Source organism: Phyllopteryx taeniolatus, chromosome 11, assembly GCF_024500385.1.
Source record: "Phyllopteryx taeniolatus isolate TA_2022b chromosome 11, UOR_Ptae_1.2, whole genome shotgun sequence".
In the NCBI taxonomy this organism is placed as follows: Eukaryota; Metazoa; Chordata; class Actinopteri; order Syngnathiformes; family Syngnathidae; genus Phyllopteryx; species Phyllopteryx taeniolatus.
Window position 1 is genome coordinate 16526256 of NC_084512.1, and position 19451 is coordinate 16545706.

The 19451-nt window shown below is 41.5% G+C and overlaps 1 protein-coding gene across 2 annotated transcripts in view; it reads left to right on the forward strand.

The window, feature by feature from the left end:
* The first annotated feature begins 4912 nt into the window (after positions 1 to 4912).
* The window catches only part of LOC133486277 (Kv channel-interacting protein 2-like), a 131732-nt gene continuing 117193 nt past the window's right edge, over positions 4913 to 19451 (forward strand). The window contains exon 1 of one of the 2 annotated variants that reach the window (XM_061791182.1): positions 4913 to 5626. In XM_061791182.1, the coding sequence (XP_061647166.1) occupies positions 5557 to 5626 (70 nt within the window). In that variant the 5' untranslated portion in view covers positions 4913 to 5556. The remainder of the gene's footprint in view (positions 5627 to 19451) is intronic. The other variant, XM_061791186.1, reaches the window with a different exon arrangement.

The window sequence follows — 19451 nt, forward strand, 5'->3', positions numbered from 1 at the left end:
GATCATCTTAAATTTTTGAGAGGACCGCCCTCAAAGAGGCATGTCTGGGCATGCTCAGTCTTGAGCTAACACAGTGATGTCACAATATTTAAACGTATTTATTCTCATGTTCATCACCAAACTAGTGTTGGTGCTTTTTGGCAGTTTAAATGTATATCTACACAATTTATATAACTCCTGATGTATTTAACCCATTCACTTTTCACGATATTACAATATTTAAGCATATTTATTTTCATGTCCATCAGCTAACTAGGGCTGGGGCTTTTTGCCAGTTTAAACGTATTTTTACACAATTTACTTCACACACTTTCCTTGAATGAAGTGTGCTACAGCATTTAACCTATTCATTTTACTGCAGTAGGATATTACAATTTTGAACATTGCCATGTTCATCAATTAACTAGTGTTTGTGCTTTTGTTAGTTGCAATTATTTTCTACACATTTCACTTCATAGGCCATCATTTTCATTCCAAAACAATAAATATGCAACATTATACTGTCAGATTCTCTGAATTACTGTTACAGGTTAAATTATGCTGTAATAAATAAATACCTGGAATACTTTTTAAAGTAAGTATTTCTGTACTTTTTCTAGTCATATTTTGACTTTAGTAACATTCGATCACAAGTTTCTTCAGATCAATTAATTGCTACATTGTGATATTATCATCGAAATATTGCCACGATATTGTATGCATACAACTCTCCTCTTTAGTTCTCCCAGGATGATTGTGTTAGTATCACAGTGCCTCCCTTTTACCTAATTTCAGGTAACTCCCTTGTCTCTCTATTGCAGGTGTAACAAAAAGGGTCTAGTGAATGTAACAGATACCCGTAGTATTTAATATGATACACATTTTGAAAACAGTGAATTGCATTCCTCATTTTCATCTGCGTTTGTGTGCATTGGTGGGTGTGCTTGTGTGTTGTCTGTCAGTTAGCCTCAGTGGACATCATCAGTCTCTCGGGCGCTGGCGGCTGTGAGGCCAAAGTGACAGCTCAGTGCTGGAGGACAATGTCTGCAGTGAATAATGAAACAAGTGCCATTCGCATATTTGAAGTGCTTTTTTTTTTAACGCTGCTTAACAAGGAGCCTTTTACGTTAGGGGGGCACCAAAATACCACCAGCGAGAGCTATTTTGGATGGTAATCTTCCTTTTCTGCTGAGGTTGCACCTGATATTCTGTGCAACCATAAAAATGTTCCATTTAGGAGGAAGAGTATCGTTAATTCGACGTTAATTCAGCACTGTTGAGAAATAACACATTTTGCCATAGAATTTTAATTGAGTGTTAATTAAATTAATTGATCAGGCCATCATTAAACCTTTTATATATATATACATATATAAAAAACACCCTACAATGTGATCCAAATAGCCTGTAAGATCTGTCATTTGTAGAGGGGTCCTTGGTTTACGACAGTCCCGACACACAAGGTTTCGAGGTATATATATATATATGCATAGGCTTTTCACAATTTCTGTTTCACTTGTAGCATGATGAACGAGTGGCTAGCACATCTACAATACCTCACAGGTCTGAGGTTTGGTTCGGATCTCCGCTCCTGCCTTCCTTTGTGGAGTTTGCATGTTCTCCCCGTGCTTGCGTGGGTTTTCTCTTGTTGCTCAGGCTTCCTCCCGCATTCCCAAAACATGCGTTGAAATGTCTATCGATGTGAGCGTGAATAGTTGTTTGTCCATATGTGCTCTGTGATTGGCTGACGACCAGTCCAGGGGTTACCCATCCACGGGCCTATTGCAGACAAGCACAATTTAATACAAAATGGATGGATGGATGTATTACTCATCACATTTTTCCATCACTGGTACCCTTTTGGTGGCATCACTACAAAATAAACAAAACCAAAAAAAGAAAAAGAAAAAGATAATCATGCTTTAGTTGTTAATCTGATGGATTCTCTCTGAGCTAAACTCTCACCTGATTGGTTTGAAGTTGAAATTGTACACATTAAATTGTTGGGTGTTTGACCGGAGGTTCCACTGTTCTTCTTGGATCGAGGTAGAGGTGATTAAAGACCTGATTTAGATGCGCAAACACAAACCTTTTGCTTCAGAGCTCTGAGTAGTGATTTGTGCTCTTTATATTCATAGTTCAGTGCCAAGGGCAGGCGACTCACCTTGAGGGTGCGCTAAGAGCCAAAGGGTGCCTCTTAATACTTTGATGCATGCTCCTTCTCCCTCTTTTTCCTATGTTCCTCCTCATTCCACCCGACTTTCCATTTTAGGTATTTTCATCATCATCAACAGCACGAATGTGCTGTAGTTACAAGTCTGAAGGTTCTTGTTAAGAAAAGTGAGTCGATTCACTTGATTTGTGTTTCATAACTTGTGCAGCTTCACACACACGTGCACAGCCACATGTGCTTATATTAACTGAGAAACACTTTTTATGTTGTAGATATAATAATTCTTCTTCTTCTGATTATTATTATGATTATTATTATTAAGCGGCACGTTGGACAACTGGCTAGCACATCTGCCTCACAGTTCTGAGGAGCGGGTTTCAAATCCCGGCCCCGCCTCTGTGGAGTTTGCATGTTCTCCCCGTGCCTGCGTGGGTTTTCTCCGGGTACTCCGGTTTCCTCCCAAAATTTCTGGGGCATTCTATGGGTTCTGTGTGTACATCCACAATAAAGTTTCATCATAAATCCTTCATTAAGCACCCTGCAGTCTCAGATGGCCTCCTCATCAGCGACTTGGTTGTTCTCCTTATTTGCCGCGCGCATCATCAAATCCCCTCCAACTCGACGCAAATCGATCCAGCGGCATCCCTTTTTCCCTCATCCTCGCCTTCATTTCGAATCTAGCTCTCCTCGTCTCATTTTATTCAGCGCAGACAGAAATCCAATCAGTGTCCAATCAACCATATCTGTGAAATATTTTGTTGGTATTGGCTGACATCAAAATGGAAGCCTTTTGGTTACTGTGTGCTTCTTGTTTATTAAATACAGACAGGATCCAAATGAAGAGAACGTTCAGAACTTGAAGTCAGCTCTTTTTACTCAATGCTTCGGTGTTTCAAAATAACATCTTAGTGTCTTCACGGTTTGTGGTCATAAATGACAATTTGCAATTTGATTTAATTGTCTTTTTTTGAAACAGTTTTTTTTCCAGAATCTTTTTGCCGGCAGTGACTGGCATCAACTTCCAGAGAAATTATTTCTTTACAGATAATGTCAAAATAACTGTTTCCTCCTGAAAAAAACAAGCTCATGTAGTTGTACACGAGAGGTAAGGCAGCTTGGAAGCAAGTTTCTGACATGTTGATAAATCAGTGCTTTTGCAACGTGTAAATCGGCATTAAGTCAGGGGTTCAGTGCAACTGGCTCCTTGCAGTGGGTTCCCTCCTTGTCATACGGAAAACAATCTCAAAACTATTCCACTTTTTATGTTTTATGTTTCTCATAAATCCTCGTGTGTGGTGATTGTGATGTGAAACAAACCGATAGCCGTTTAGGAAGCGACCTGACGCCTGTGCCGTTGCCGGGGAGCACAAATTGAGGAGCAACTGCTTGTGTTGAGTGTTTGTATAACGTCTCAGAGTTTGCAACCTCACTGAAGTTACCAGACAGGCTATCAGATAGTCTAGCTCCTTTTATTTATTCTTCTACTACTATTACTATTACTACTTGTTCTTCTTCAATTACTTGAATTACAAGTGTGCTTCAGACCCTCCATAGCTCCAGTGAAGTGAAAAAAAAAATGCCGCAATTAAGGTGGAACCTCGATTCACGAACAAATCTGTTTACAAACATATTTTTTGGGGCAAATATAGCTTGGGTCCATGCAGAACGCTCATTTGTGCTTTCTCTCACACAGCGTAAATTCTCTGTGCACATCACATATTTCAGGTGTCTTTATAATAATTTTTTCTGTGAATTAGCCCTCAGTATCCCAAGAAAGTCAAAAGTGCAAGTGATCGTGCCATTAAACTGAACTTTTGGGAATGTAACTGCTGAGAGAGAAAGACAGACATGCTGCTGCAGCTGCTGTGCAAAGCGGGGTGAGAGAGTGGACAGTTACAAGCACAACACAAATGTTCGACAGTCTGTGGCACTTTTGGTTTAATTACATTTAATAAAACCAGTTTATTCTTTTGTATTTTCTTTTATTATATTTTTATATTCATATTTTACAACACTGTGCTATTTTTCTTTATAAAAACATTAAAGATTAATGGCATTTCCATTCACTCCAGAATCAGAATCGATTTATTGCTATTGTCAGTGAAAGGTACATTCACAATTAGGAATTTTCTAGGTCCGATGCTACGAGTGTCGTCACTCGTGGCAGACCCAGACCCCAACCAAGAGCTAGAGCTTACTGGCATTTCTGTTTGGGCGACAGCATCCAGGTAAATAATAGTGGTGAAAGTAATATTTTAGTAATCCTCATGAGTTAACATTAATTTTCAAGGGTCCTGGCAAATTTTTATTTTGGCCAACTTGACAACTCTAAATTATCCGTTGACCTTAATGCAATACATTACATTTACCCAAAGAAACGTGTTATTGAAATGAATACATTTACTGGAATTTAAACAAATGTACTAATATAACACAGCTCCGATTTGATTGCATGTATATAAACAACTAAGATAATGTGGATGGTTGCACAAGTGCACACACCCTCTTAAAAATGGGGTTGTGGCTGTCTTCAGAATTAAGTAATCACATTCAAACTCATGTTAAATGGAAGTCAGCACACAACTGCCAACCTTTTAAGTGCCTGTGATTAACCCCAAATGAATCTCAGCTTCTCTACTTGGCTTTTCCTGATATTTCTGTAATCACGTCTTACAACAAAAGCCGTGCTTCCACAGTATCAGTGGGTTCTCATTGTTCAAATATATTACTTAGAGGTAGGGTACACAAAAATGTCAAAGCATCAATGTCATATCATGTATTTATAATGCTCCCAAGGACTCAAATAAATGTCTGTCAGATATCGGAACACTGCAATTGCTGACACACGGGGTAATAATTATAATTTTTTTAATATTGATGAATGTTGAAAAAGGGCACCTTTTTATTCCAGGGCAAAAGGGCAGGTGCTTGAGTACCACTTGGGGTCTATGTGTGTACGTGCCTGATGCCTTGACTCAATATAGTTAAAAAAACAAAAAACAAAACAAAACAATGCACTAGGCCATGGAGTCATTGCTTAAAAACCATGAGGGTAATGCTTATTTTTGACAGACTCCTTTCGAAGACCTCCTGCGCGCGTGCGTCCATATCTGTGCGTGCGCGCACGTAAGGCTCGTGAACGCGGACGGAGACCCGCGCTAGGCTCACTCAGCAGCAGCAGGACGCACGGAGAGAAGACGGGGGAGTTGACGCCTCGCGTTTCGAAGCTCCATGGCACGGCAAATGCGGCTCGTTAACAAGTGTACGCAATTCGTTTAAAGGGAACTTAAAACACCCACCGTAACACACAAACAGAGAGAGAGAGAGAGAGAGAAATAGACGAAGCAACAGTTTCCTCATTCCCGTGCGCTCGGAGGAAGATTTAAAAAAGAAAGGAAAAAAAAATGAAGAGCAAAAACCGTGAAAGCTTGACCGACTCCCGGGAGCTGGACGGCTCGTACGACCCGCTGACGGGTGAGTCCTTTCGGCCTCTGGGCCACCGCCGGATGTCGTGTGCTCCTCTGACAAAGATTCAATATGGTCTCATTCGGTCGGTCCTCCAAATTAACTTCAGGTGGTTGGCTCAACGCTCATACCTGCAGTGCAAAAGTTCCTATTGACGTGCTTGGTCGAGTTTCCCCCCAAAAACATGCATCTTAGGTTCATTGAAGACTCTTAATTGTCCGTTGTTTGTCTATATGTGCCCAGCGATTGGGTGGCGACCAGTCCAGGATGTACTCCGCCTCTCCCCCAAAGTCACCTGGGACATGGGCTCCGGCTCACACGACCCCTGAGAGAGGATAAGCGGCACAAAACAAACAAAAAAAGGATTGGATTAAATACTGGGCATGGCCATTTAAGTACATTTCCTTGATTTGGAGAATCGACAAAGAATTGTTTTTTGAAATATCGATACATTTCGTCAATCTGCTGTTTTCGTACCCTGCTCAGAGTTCTTCACTGAATTATATGGTGTTTCTTCTCGTCTTTATCTAAGGGCCAGCATTTGGAATTTTCTTTGGCCACATGGTTTATTTATTGAGCAATCACACAATAGATGAGCACAAAAACATAAATAAATTATGAAGTGCTTTGTTTTTTTTTCCACAAAAATTGTTGCTGATTAGTGTCTTCTGTTTGAGTAATATCGCTTGATCACGCATTTTCTAACATTCAATACTACAAAATAAATAAAGTATGTATGATTATTGCCGCTATCGGACTGATATCGATATCGGCCAAAACTCGAGGCTGCAATATCGGTATCAGATCGGAGGGGAAAAAGTTGCATCGGGACATCCCTACAGAAAACTAATGCCTACTGGTTTCCAAGTATTCCATTATGTAATGGAAATAAAATAACAATTATAAAATAACTAAAACCATTCTCATCAAATCTCACATGATCAACATAATTCTTAACAATAATTAAAAAAAATCAATACATGAATTAATCATGCCCAACCCAAGTTTTTACTTCAATGTGGTGACTTGCAAACACAACTCGATTGAAGAGAAGATGAAACCATATTGAATTTCTTCATGACACTGTTGCATGTGTGTGGTTGTGTAATGTTGATGACTGCTGTGAACCATTTGAAATGTGATTGTTGCTGACCAGGCTGAGTTGTGAAGGGGAGGGGGGCCGTGGGGTGCTTTGGTTTGCACTGAGACAAACAACGAAATGCCTGGAATTGTTTTTTTACGCTTCGGCTTGACACACATTAATTTCCTGATGATTTTTATCTATGGACTAAAAAAAAAAACATCATTCCCTCTAAATTTGGATATGAATGCTGAAAAATGCTGTTGCTGGGAAGAAATAACTTTGTATTTTTATTTAATTTTTTAAAAATCTCACAGCGTATCCAGATATTGTGCAGTTTTGTCAGCCTGGTGGCTGGGAGTAGTACGGGAGGAGGTTGGGGCAATGTCATTGTAGATTAGTATTGTTTCCTAATGTTTATTGAGCAAAGGCACATATTTTACATTAGCAAAATTTCACGGCACACCACCAAACAAAAATGTAATGAAAAGTAGATCCAGTCTATAGTATGAATGGCTACAGGTGGATACACAGCTTAATTGCACCTTCTGCCATCTATTGGAAGGCATTTCATTGTTCTGCCTGTCACTATAGATCACTGGCAAAGATAGATGAACAAAGACGCATTGTTTGTAGTAAATCAATAACAATATTGGGACCAATTACTGTAAGTGAAATTGGATAATTTCCCAAGGGACACCTGATGATCTCTCACGACACACTCGTGCCAACAGTGGTTAGGAATTACTGGATTAGTACAGTGGTATGATTTTTTTTTGGCATCATTGCGTCATTGTTTTTTGGTCTATCAATGGAAAAAAAACACTTTTTGTGGTGCTCTATGAATGCTTGAGACCAGAATTGTATAAGACTATGACAATTAAGAGTTGTCTTTAGTAGGATACATCTGTGTACACATGCATAATACATTACTATACAGTATACATTGAACCCGAGCAAAATGGAAGTCCTCGTGGGATGAGGAGTCCCCTTATTGCCATTTCATGACTCCTTTAACGACGTGCCGTGTGAGTGTACCTGTGCATCACATTCACATGGTTCCCCAGTGAGCTCCCTTGGGCTGTTTTCCCTCTGTGCAGCCTCCTGAGGTCATAGCTCACAGCCCTCCTGGCTAATGCGAGCGCTGTTGAGTGCCAGCTGCCTCAGTTGCATTCCCACCTCATGCCTGAACGCACCTCTGTCTTTGCAGAGGGATGACATGCCATCCCAGGCAGATGTGCTTCCTCTTGCTCCACAGGGATAGCATCATTTAAAGTGAACTCCGTTTTCAATTACATGTTTGGTATATATGATCTCTTTTGACTTGGGTAACATAACAATAAGATATAACTTTCGATAATCATTTCCAGATTGATATATTTTTACAAATTGTAATTTCAACATAGGCCGCCATTGTAGCAGTAGCAGCCCCTGGCTGCGATGAACGCTGTTCAGACACTTCAGTTTGAGCCAGAGGGTGATCAGGGAAATGAGGAGAGTGAGGAAGACACAAGAAATTAGGATGAAGATGACGGGTGTGAAGAAACTCGAGTTGGTCATATTCAGTGGTGTATTTGTAGCGACTGCTAAAGTGGGCTGATCAAGGTACGTAGCCAGCGCTTCCTGTCTTTCGCGTCTTTTTGCTCGGCTTTCGTATGTCACACGTGGCTGTTTAGGCTCCTTGTGAGGAAAGAATAAAAAGAAAGAATCTGGGCGGAAGTGACAAGAACACAGCCGCGGATCTTTCGGCAGCTCAACTCTTCTGACCGCAGCCTCCCACTGTTTCCTCAACTTTCTCTCTTTGGGAAGGGTATGAATGCTTACCTTCTTTTTTGCATTCCGGCCTGATTGAAAATTGCATCCAAAAGCGTGTGGCATCTTTAACTCTTTTTGCTGACGATAAAAGTTGTTAGCAAGTGGCTAGCTTAGCACCGCAGGGAGCAGCAACGTAACAATTTTACAACAGCCATTCTTCATCATCATTCGCAGAGTGCCTTGCGCACGCTAACACATGGTGGCGATAATGTATCAAATTATGGTCTAAAAAAATATTTTTATTTACTTATAGGAGTAAATAAACAGAGGGAAAGCCGTAAAAGCGGGACAGAGAAGTTTGACACTCACGTTCACTTTTCCTAGCAATTGTCACGTATGGTGGTACTCAAACAGTTTACATTTCACGTCAAGAGCTTCTAAAATGTATATTAAAAAGGTTCAAACAGGTTTAAAGAGGTTCCTTTGTTGCGGTTCCAATGCCCAAGTTGATCTTTTTGAGTTATCTCTACTTTCTGCTGTCATTTTAACCCTGGTCTAGGTCAATGGTCAGTGCAGCCTTTTCATTTGAGCTTTACTGAACCGAAAAAGACTGAGAACACCTCTTCATGGGGTCTCGTTCTTTTCATGACACACACTAGAATTCAGATGATAATGTTCACGCCAAACTGCTTGCACTATCAGAGAATTCCCACCAGAGTTCATTTTTAACCAAACCACCCTTGGGAACCATTTACAAAACACCTTCTTTAATTGACAACTTGGGATGCACCAGTCTCTCCCGTCATGAAGCAGTGGCAGAGAGGGCCAGGAATTTTGAGCCTTTAAAATTGAATTATAAGGAGGAATACCGGCGGATCTCCTCACACAAGCGCGAGGCTAAGGAGGGCATCCATCCATTGTTGTCTTACGTACCATATGTGCACGTGTGGTCGGTGCGCTTGTCTGTTCAGTCTGGGGGAAAAAAAAAAGGAATGCACGCGGTCGACTGCAGAATAGTCGTGCGTACCAAACGCACAGAGTTTGGTGATGATATTTACGTCACATGGACCAAGGCACACGCTAAGGAAATGCAGATATGGAAAGCACAATACACCTCCATTTTCATGTGTACACACACCCCAGGTCAGTGGTCACACATGACCAAATAGCTGTTCCAGGCTATGCCGGTAACACTTGGTAAGCAAGCAAAAGCGCAGTGACACAGTTCAATCTGGTGCGCTTTTAATATTTTCAGTGCGCATGCACATTTCACACCTGCGCACCATCTATATGCACCCAGCCTATTTAAGTTCTCATGCAAATTTTTAACGATGTATAAGTGGGTTTCTGCTTTTGTTTTGTGAGGGTAGAGTGTGTGGGCCGGATCTATGTGGGAGAGTTAAGATACAGCACAACCACTTCTTCTTCGTTGGTCTCATGTTCAGAGAGTAGTACAATGTCAATACTTGCCTACAAACAGACAAAGAAACAATGGAAGTTGTGTATTGGACATATGGACCAACTGCTGACCAGACTTCACCCCACCACCCTAAATTCACGTGAGTGTTGAAACCATACCACGTGTGTTTGGATGTCCACAACGACTCATGTCATTAAATGTTGTTTAAGTGTGACAGACAGAATGTTTAGAACTGCTAGTGACTCTTTAAACAAAGTGCTGACAATTGTACTCTATTTATGAAAGGCGATGTATTGATAATTTGGAGAGTTACTCCTATTGTTGCATTTGGATGTCACATAATAGGCTGTGTGTGTTCATACTGTGCCAGGTGCTTTTCTGTCAATGCCCCTACGCACATAGAGAAAGCTGTACAACACAAGAATACTTGAGAATGGATTATTAAGTGGGTTTTTGTGTGGGAAGGGTGGCTTCAGGTGAGTCATTCTTACTTGCAAGCAACTTGTGTGTGTGTGTGTGTGTGTGTACTCTTGCTGCTAACCTGTGTTACTTAAAGGTAGTGTGGGTGTTCTCAAATCAACGTTCAAGTGAAATATAACCGTCTAGAAATAATCCCCCTCAGCTTGCTACATTGTGCTTGTCGAGCGTTCCACTGTTTTTGTGGTAGCCTACCTAGCATTCCCCGTTGTGTTTGAGAGCACCGGCTGAGAGATGAGAGGTAATTATAGAAGTGCGCTGCAGTAATCTCCTCTTCCACCTCACAAGGCACATAGAGGGATCATATCATCTACACAAATGAATGAGCTTACACACACACACACACATTCACATACACAGTTTAAAAAGTTCTTCCTGTCCATTTAACCGGGAGATGATGGATGTCACGTACATCCTACTCACCGAGTCATGCGGTGCCCCTTGGATAGAATGATACTTTTACTGTTTCTGAATTAAATTGTTTCCAGGGCAAACTAGTTAGCTTGTCATTTTTGTTGATTCCTAATAGCAACTTAAATGTGCCATCAGGACTCTTGTGACCCCCTGCGGTTGTCTCCAGGCTTCCCACATTTGTTGAGCTTCACTTCAACTCATCACTCCTCAACATTTGCATCCTTAGAGGATGGAGAAGGTGACAACGAGGAGGATGAGAAATAGGAAATGGAAATTGGAGTACGGAGAAAGCGGCTGACAGCTCTGTGTTAGGCTCTGTTAAGCTTGTAAACATTATTACTGTTACTGAACACTCTGTCAATGCACGAGTGCTTTTCCCCGATGGAGTCCTGTGCTGACGGGAGCTGCCCAATGAGACCCTGAGGACTATATGACTGGGTAAAATGAGCACTTAGGCTGAGTCCCAGGATTGAGTTTATAAAAGCCACTGATGGTGTGGTGGTCACTTGCCTGTCTTCGGTGCACACAGCGTGGGTTTAATTCACACTCAGTGATGGTGTGACTGAATGTGAGTGTGAATGGTTGTCTTTACACCGGCCCAGTATATGCCCTATGACTGGCGACCAGTCCTGGGTGTAGTCTGCTTTAGACAGATCGACTTAAGATCCCTGCAACCCTGAATAGAATAAGTGGTATCAAAAATGGATGGCTGGATATATCTTTCGATGACTAATATTAATAAGAGGCATACATTTTAACACCTTGTTTTGAGTTGAGCACATGAATCAGACTCTGCTAACCACAGCTGTCAATCACCACCTCAAAACAATATGTTCATTATCCAAGATGTTGGCATACATCTTATAAAAAGCAAATTAAATGTCATTGCGTCTTCACTATTTTTCATTGGCAAGTGGAAAAAATCCCAACTGCAAAATTAAATAACTGTTTGGATACAGAATTTATAGTACAGAGAAGGAAAAAAAAACTGAGATTCACATCACATTAAAGAATTGAATTAAGTGACAGTATCGATCGGCTGCTGAAGTTATTGGTACTAGACTGTGAGCTATCCGTGCATATATACTAGGGGTATACTCGATAAAACCCCAGGTTTTGTTTTGGGTTGAGATCTGGAAAATGACTAAGGCACTCCATGACATTGTGCAGCTTCTTGAGCCACTCCTTTGTTCCCCTGGCAATGCCTGCATGTTAGGGGTCATTGTCATCCCAGAAGACCCATTCATGACCCACCTTCAGTGTTCTTGGTCTACCATCAGCACCGGGGCCCTCACGAAGGTGTTTCCTGTCGCCATTGCGCCTCTTTCTCTACCTGAACGACTGCACCTCCAACCACCCGACTGTCAAACTCCTGAAGTTTTCCGACTATAAAACAGTCATCGACCTCATCAAAGACTGACTAGTTTGCGTACAAGAAGTGGAGCGCTGGAGCTTTGGTGCAGCCAGCACAACCTGGAGCTGAACACGCTCAAGACTGTCGAGATGATCGTGGACTTCAGGAAACATCCTTCGCCATAGCTGCCCCTCACGCTGTCCAAGTGCCCTGTATCAATCGTCGAGACTTTCAAGTTCCTGGGAATTACAGTCTCTCTGGACCTGAAGTGTGAGACCAACATCAACTCCATACTCAAAAAGGCACGGCTGAGGATGCACTTCCTGTGGCTTCTGAAGAAGCACGGCCCGCCACAGGAGCTGTTGATGCAGTTCTACACAGTGGTGATTGAATCGGTTCGGTGTTCGTCCATCACTGTCTGGTTTGGCGCTGCCACAAAGACGGACAAAATCAGGCTGCAATGGACAGTCAAGACTGCCGAAAAATATTATCACAACCCACCTGCCCACTCTTGAGGACTTGTACGCCAGGACTAAAACAAGCGCATGCAAAATCCTCTTGGATCCTCCACATCCTGGTCACCACCTATTTCAGCTCATTCCCTCATTTACGCGCTATCGAAGAATACAAACTAACAAACCAGCAGACATTCCAACAGCTTCTTCCCGCTTGCCATCGATGTCTTCACAGTTGACTTACAATTTCATTGTGACATGCTGCCAATTTTGCACATCTGTTGGTTCATCAAGCTGCACTATTTGCATGCTGTTGTTGATTACTACTGGCCACTTATGTGTTTGAGAACTTTCTGCGCACTCGTCACTGTACCAGATCATTCCACTGTTAGTCACTTTAAATTGCTCTAAAATGCTTGAGGACTGTGCATCATTTGCACAATAGCCATTATATCAGCATCACCACACCAGTGGTACACTTTCATTGCCCAATGACTCTCCACACTTGTTTTTTATGTCATAAATGTATATTGCATCATAGTGACTTTTTTTGTAATATTAGAGTGGCTCCAACTACCGGAGTCCGGAGTCTTGTTGCTTACTTAGCAAATAAAGCTGATTGTGATTCTGAAAGGAGGGTGCCATCCAAAATTTCCCAGTACATAGCTGTGTTCATTGGCCTCCCTCAATGTAGCAAAGTCACTGTGTGCCCTTTGTAGGGGGAAAAACAAAACAAAACCCAGCACCAAAACATAATGTTTCCACTGCCACACTTGAGTGTGGGGATGGTGTTCTATGGGTCATACTCAGATTTAAAAAAAATTTCCCCCCATCCTCCAAACATGGTGGATTAAGTTGATGCCATAAAGCTGACCTTTGGTTTTACTGTATATGCATATACAGTATACTGCTATTGAAATATCAGTATTTTGTCCCACTCCTTTATAATGAGCTTCTTGTTGCATCACCTTTATTCCTGCTCATGTATCCCCAGCATCTAAAATATTTACACCTCTCCGTGAGGATGTTTGCATGTGGAAAAGATAATGTTGCTATAATTGCCCATCTACAGTTTCCTTGGTGATCCACCTCCAAATGTCCCGGCTATATTTCTAAATAATCCCAATGACAGCTCCCCCCTTGTGATACACTCTAATTTGCTCTTCTTCGCACTCCTCCCCCTCACCTTGCCTCCTTCCTCACATATACGATTATATAATGCTAATGTACACTACACTTACTGGCCACAACATTTATAGTCTAATTAGCTGGATCAAAAAAAAAATCTGCCTTTTAGAAGTATATTCATGCTCAGTTTTGATTGACCCTGTTTGATTGGGATTGAACCCGGGTCCTCAGAACTGTGAGGCTGACGCTCTAACCAGTCAGCCACCGTGCTGCCCCTGTCGGAGAAGTATTTAACAATATGGATATTACAGTGGGAGTTTGTAGTGTGCATCATCGAGATATTTTGTATTTCCACTAGAAAACAGTTAAATTACTACTCTTGAAGTGAAAATAAATGTCATGAATTTGAAACACCACAGAGAAGTGTTGTTAACAGCCCTGCCAAATTTGAATGATTAAAAAAAAAAATAATCTAGTGTATAAAACAAGGCTTCAAAATCATTACATTTCAGACTATTCTGAATGCGCTACAACCCCGCCCCATTCTATGGGGAGCTGTGAATCATGTCATGTCATGGCACAATGTTTAAAATCTTTATCCCTACACATCCCTACATATTTGAGCTCCAAAAATATATCCGATTAAAGCCCCTGGTGGCTGTAATATAACCCACGAGTCCTTGTGGGGCTTTCTACGCCCTGACGAGGAGCGCTAGCCACCTGCCAACTCACGAGCTAGCTCAATAGCTAATAGCCAATAGCTAGGTTACTAGAGGATCCACGTAGGTGACGCCAGTGGTACACGTCATTCAGCCTGTGGCTCACACGAAATGAGACATTTGAGCACATACTTCCTGTTAGTTGAATTTGAAAAACTGAAATATTGAAAAACAGTTTAACGCTATATTTCCACAATTCGGTACTACATAGTTCTCAATCTTTGCATGTTTTCAGGCTGCAGTTATCTTTAAACATGTCTAATGTATGTATTTAGATTTACAAAATAAAAAATAATAAAAACAAATAAATAAATAAATTCACTTTAGTGTTTGTTTGTTTCACTTGCTCAGCCTTCCTCTTTACTTCCAGTATTCTTTTTTCACTTCTCAGCTTTCTCGGTATCTATCCTCTTACCAAACGTCCTGCCAAAAGCTGTCTCCTCCCTTCCAACTCGACACGTCTGTCAGACCACAATGGGGACCACAGCTCAATGGAGCTGCAGCCAGGATCAATGCTAATGAGTTTTCATTTTTGACAAAACTCCAGAAGGGGTCCAGGCGATCGTTTATTGAAATGAGCCCTGGCTCGTGTCTTGCTTTGTCTTACTTCCTTTGCACCTCTTTTCTCCAAATGTTCATATAGAATTGCTTGCAGAAGAGGGAAGAGAATGTGAGGAAAGGTTAAAGGTTGCAGAAAAGTGACACAGTGGTTCAATGGAACTTTTGAAGTCAAATAGCTCCACAATGACGGTTCACCTCCAGTTCTTATGCATTTGCAATTTTTAACCAGATCAATAATTTTTATCTTAACTGCTTTGTCTTATTAAAACATCCATCCATCCATCCATTTTCAACACCGCTTATCCTGGTTAGGGTCACGGGACGCTGGAGCCTATCCCAGCTGACTTCGGGCGAAAGGCGGACTACACCCTGAACTGGTCGCCAGTCAGTCGCAGGGCACATATAGACACGGACAACCATTCGCACTCACATTCACACCGTCACTGAGTGGGAACTGAACCCACGCTGCCTGCACCAAAGTCAGGCGAGTGTACCACTACACCATCAGTGACTCTTATTAAAACAATCATAGCTAATTAAATAAAATCTCAGCAAAAAGCCTTTAGAAATGTAGCGTCTATTAAACACCTTCTTGGTAATTTTCACTCTGGCTATTGTTTTGACCACATGCCATTTATGTTAGCATCTAATTGGGTGAATTAATTTTTGTATGTATTTGGGATCCACTGGTATGCATGGTAGGTTGATTGAAGACTCTAAATGGCCCTTAGGTGTGAATGTGTGCGCGAATGGTTGTTTGTTTAAATGTGCCCTGTGATTGGCTGGCGACCAGTTCAGGGTGTACCCCGCCTCTCGCCCGAAGTTAGCTTGGATAGGCCCCAGCACGCCCCCTGGGATAGGCTCCAGCACGCCCGCGGACAAAACGCGGAAACAAGGCGAGGTGGCCCGAGTTGGAAGGCCAACTCGAGCAATGGATTAATGAACTCCAACCGCCGGACATCGGTGTAAACAGGGCGTTCAAAGTGAAGTTGCGAGCGATGGATGACAGATGGCGAACACAGCTTTACTAAGACTAGGAGGCAGCGCCTGGCGAGTTACGCCACAATTTGTGAATGGATTGTGGATGCTTGGGCTAACGTGTCTGCTTGCACTGTTGTTCGAGCTTTCGTAAAAGCCAGCATCATTTCTGAGGAGCCGCACGGCAATGAGAGTGACTCGAACCTGGCGTGTTTTATTGAGAACTTGACCAGCTGTTCATTTTGGATACAGAACATGAGGACTTTGATGGATTTGTGTGTGAGGATTGATAAAAAAATAACGTGAGTACATTGTTAAATACTTCAATAAAGTATAACCGAACTCAGTTTTGCTCCCGATGCCTTTTTTTTTTTTTTAAACATTGTTTTAGCGTGCATGCATGCTATTGTATGTTTTAAGCTAGCGTATGTTTTACCATGCCTGCGCCCAATAATACGGTGCGCCTTATGTATGTGTTAAATACAGAAATAGACCCCGTAACTGAGACTGCGCCTTTTAATATGGTGTGCCCTATGGTTGTGAAAATATGGTAATTGGAATGATAACAAAGCCACCAATTAGTATTTTGTGCTCAAATTATACTTATTTTGTGGTCATATTAGCATTTTGTCTGTATGTCAAGTATATTGTGGCGAAAAATAAAATTTGCATTTCATGCCTGGAGCTCTGTACATGTTAGTGGATTTATTCTCTTTAACTGCTTGTGTTTTCAAAGAAACATAATTGATTGTACAAGGTGGTCCACCTCACAATCTCCATCCACCACATAGCATTGCTTCTCTGCCCTCAATTACTTTGTAATCATATTGATTTTGTTTTTTACATTTTAAAGTTAGAAACATTAATCAAGCACCTTCTGCAGGACAGTAAATAAAATATCTCTACAATACATTCATAACACTCCTGATCTGGACCGAATTTATCAAACCATTGTCATAAAAGGAAAATGCATGAATGAAAATTTTATTGAGTTAAAATACAATGACGTTAAAGCACACCGAGCCAGATAATTAACTGTCTAATGAGGACACAATATGGAAAGGAAGTGAATAGGAATTAAAACACTTTTTAAATATAAATTAAGATTACAAATCCTCAGCTTTTTACTCAAACTGGACTACTTTGTGCTTTCCTTAGTCCTCTCTCAAAGCAAACAAAGTTACCTTTGTGTTTTAAGCAAAACAAGACATTCATGGACTTTAGTTTTTGGCTTTGTTTATTACATTCTAATAGTGAGCAAGCAAACGAATATATATAGGTAACAATATCAGTCTTTCATCAGGGCTCTGATTTGACTTTGAAACACACTGTATCAATATGCAAACTTTTGATTTGGAAGGTCTGGACTGGAGTGGAATGGACCACCGAGTCACACAGACATCTCCTTTCCGGTCGACTTTTCACAACCACAGACTCACTCCACCTTATCCCTCCTAACGTTACCATAACCTATTAATTTGTCATACATTGTCTACATTAACATGTAAGAGTTACTCAACATGCATGGCTTTTTCGTCCAACATTTGATCAGTCTGCTTTTTCGTGTACACATGATGCATTCAAGTGTAGCTCAGAAACGAGTCTCATAGCATGTTAAAAAGCATTTTAATAGTTTTAATGGCTGTAAAATTGTGTTTTTGTGGATGAGTGAGGGGTAGCAGGGGAAATATTCAGCGGTGCCTTGTTTTCCTGCTCTGATTCTGCTGAAACTTTAGGATGATAAACATGAATCTCACTCATGGATGAGCAGCTCACACGGGCACGCGGAGAGACTTGTCACAGCCCCTCCCCCCTCACATGCAATCTCTCTCTTTTCAAACACGTGTAACTATTAATTCCTTAATAAATTATATCTTAATCTGTTTTTTTCCCCCAACACCATTACATTACAGGCCCCGGACAGGCTAACACACACTCGTACACGTTTATAAAAAAAAAGCAAAAGCAAAAGGGGCACCTTGGGCATCAAGGGCTGGTGCTCGGGCACCTATAGCCACCCCGCCACCCCGCCCCTCCCCCCACCACCACCAACCCTGCTTGTTGGGTTCACTTGAAGACTCTATATTGCCCTTACTATAGGTGTGTTTAGGTAGGACAGAGATGGATTCTGCCTTCCTTTGTCACAATAATTTCCATTTCCTGTTCTATGGTCATGGTCACATTTTCTTTTTTGCTAAAATCGGTACCCTTGTAATGTTTCCTCTTTTGTATCTGTATGTTCCAATGTTCAGTCTCGTGTAACAACTATGTGCACGTTAGTAATACACAGAGGTTATACTTTTGAGTCTTGTCACAATATTTCACCATCTGACTGGCTGACATGTGCTGTCTGTGAGTGTGACAGAGCCTGATGTCAACAGTGGGCTTTGCTAGGCCTGCCACTTGCATTGGGGATGATTTTCTGTCCAATAACTGAGTTGTTTTCCCATTAGACTGTAAGTCAATCATCAGTATGTGGAGGAGGAAGGATCAGGAAACAGCTGAACTACGTTAATGCGTGGAAGCTATGTAGGACGCCACTCAGAAACACTAAGGGTGCACATGAGGCAGAGAGAAAGTCCTTTGTCATCAGCTGCACTTCACATTTGAAAGGCTGGAGTGAAGGTGAACACTGTAGGTGTATGTGTGTGGTGTGGAGGATACCTGAAGGGCAATTGATGGGGTGTTTTAAGTGTCTGGATGATTTGTCTCTGATGCACTCTTGCACATGATATTAGAAAGAACATTATGTTCATAAGGCTACTTTAGAGCCTACACAAAGGTATTCGTGAAATCTAGCTGTGCAGCCTGCTGAGGAGATTGAGTGCACACACTGAGGGTTCCTTGGTAACAGCGTCAGCGTGACTGACAGCACAGAAGAGAAAGATGAGGGAGAAGTGGAGGTGGTCAGAGGAACCCTGGGGTTTGGCCCTGTCACACGCCGAGGCAAACACACACACACACACACACACACACACACGCACACAGGCATTCACTCTTACAATCAGTCAGCTGCTTCTGACAAGGTCTGGACTACTACAACAACACATTTACAGTACACACACACACACACACAAAGACATGAATTAAGACATTGATGCAGATTCGGGCATGAAGGGAACAAACATTTGGTCAATATGTTGTCTCAAAGTGTTTTACTGATTAGTGTCAGGGTGTGGAATCTTTTTCCTATTCAAATTTTATTTATAGTATACCCAACTTTATAGCAAGTGTGTTCCAGACCCACTCGCAATAAGTGAAGATCCACAATATAGAGTAACCATATTTTTTACAAAAAAAGGTATAGTTTTATGCCTCCAAACACTTTAAACAGAGAGATACTGATACAACAACAAGGAATTGTCTGAACCGAAGTGCACCAACAAAACTAACTTAAGTACTCATCCGAAAAGGATATAAACACTGCAAGGGATTAACTCAAAGAGCGCAAAAGATGCAAAAAAAACACAAACAGAAGTTGAGCAAAACGAC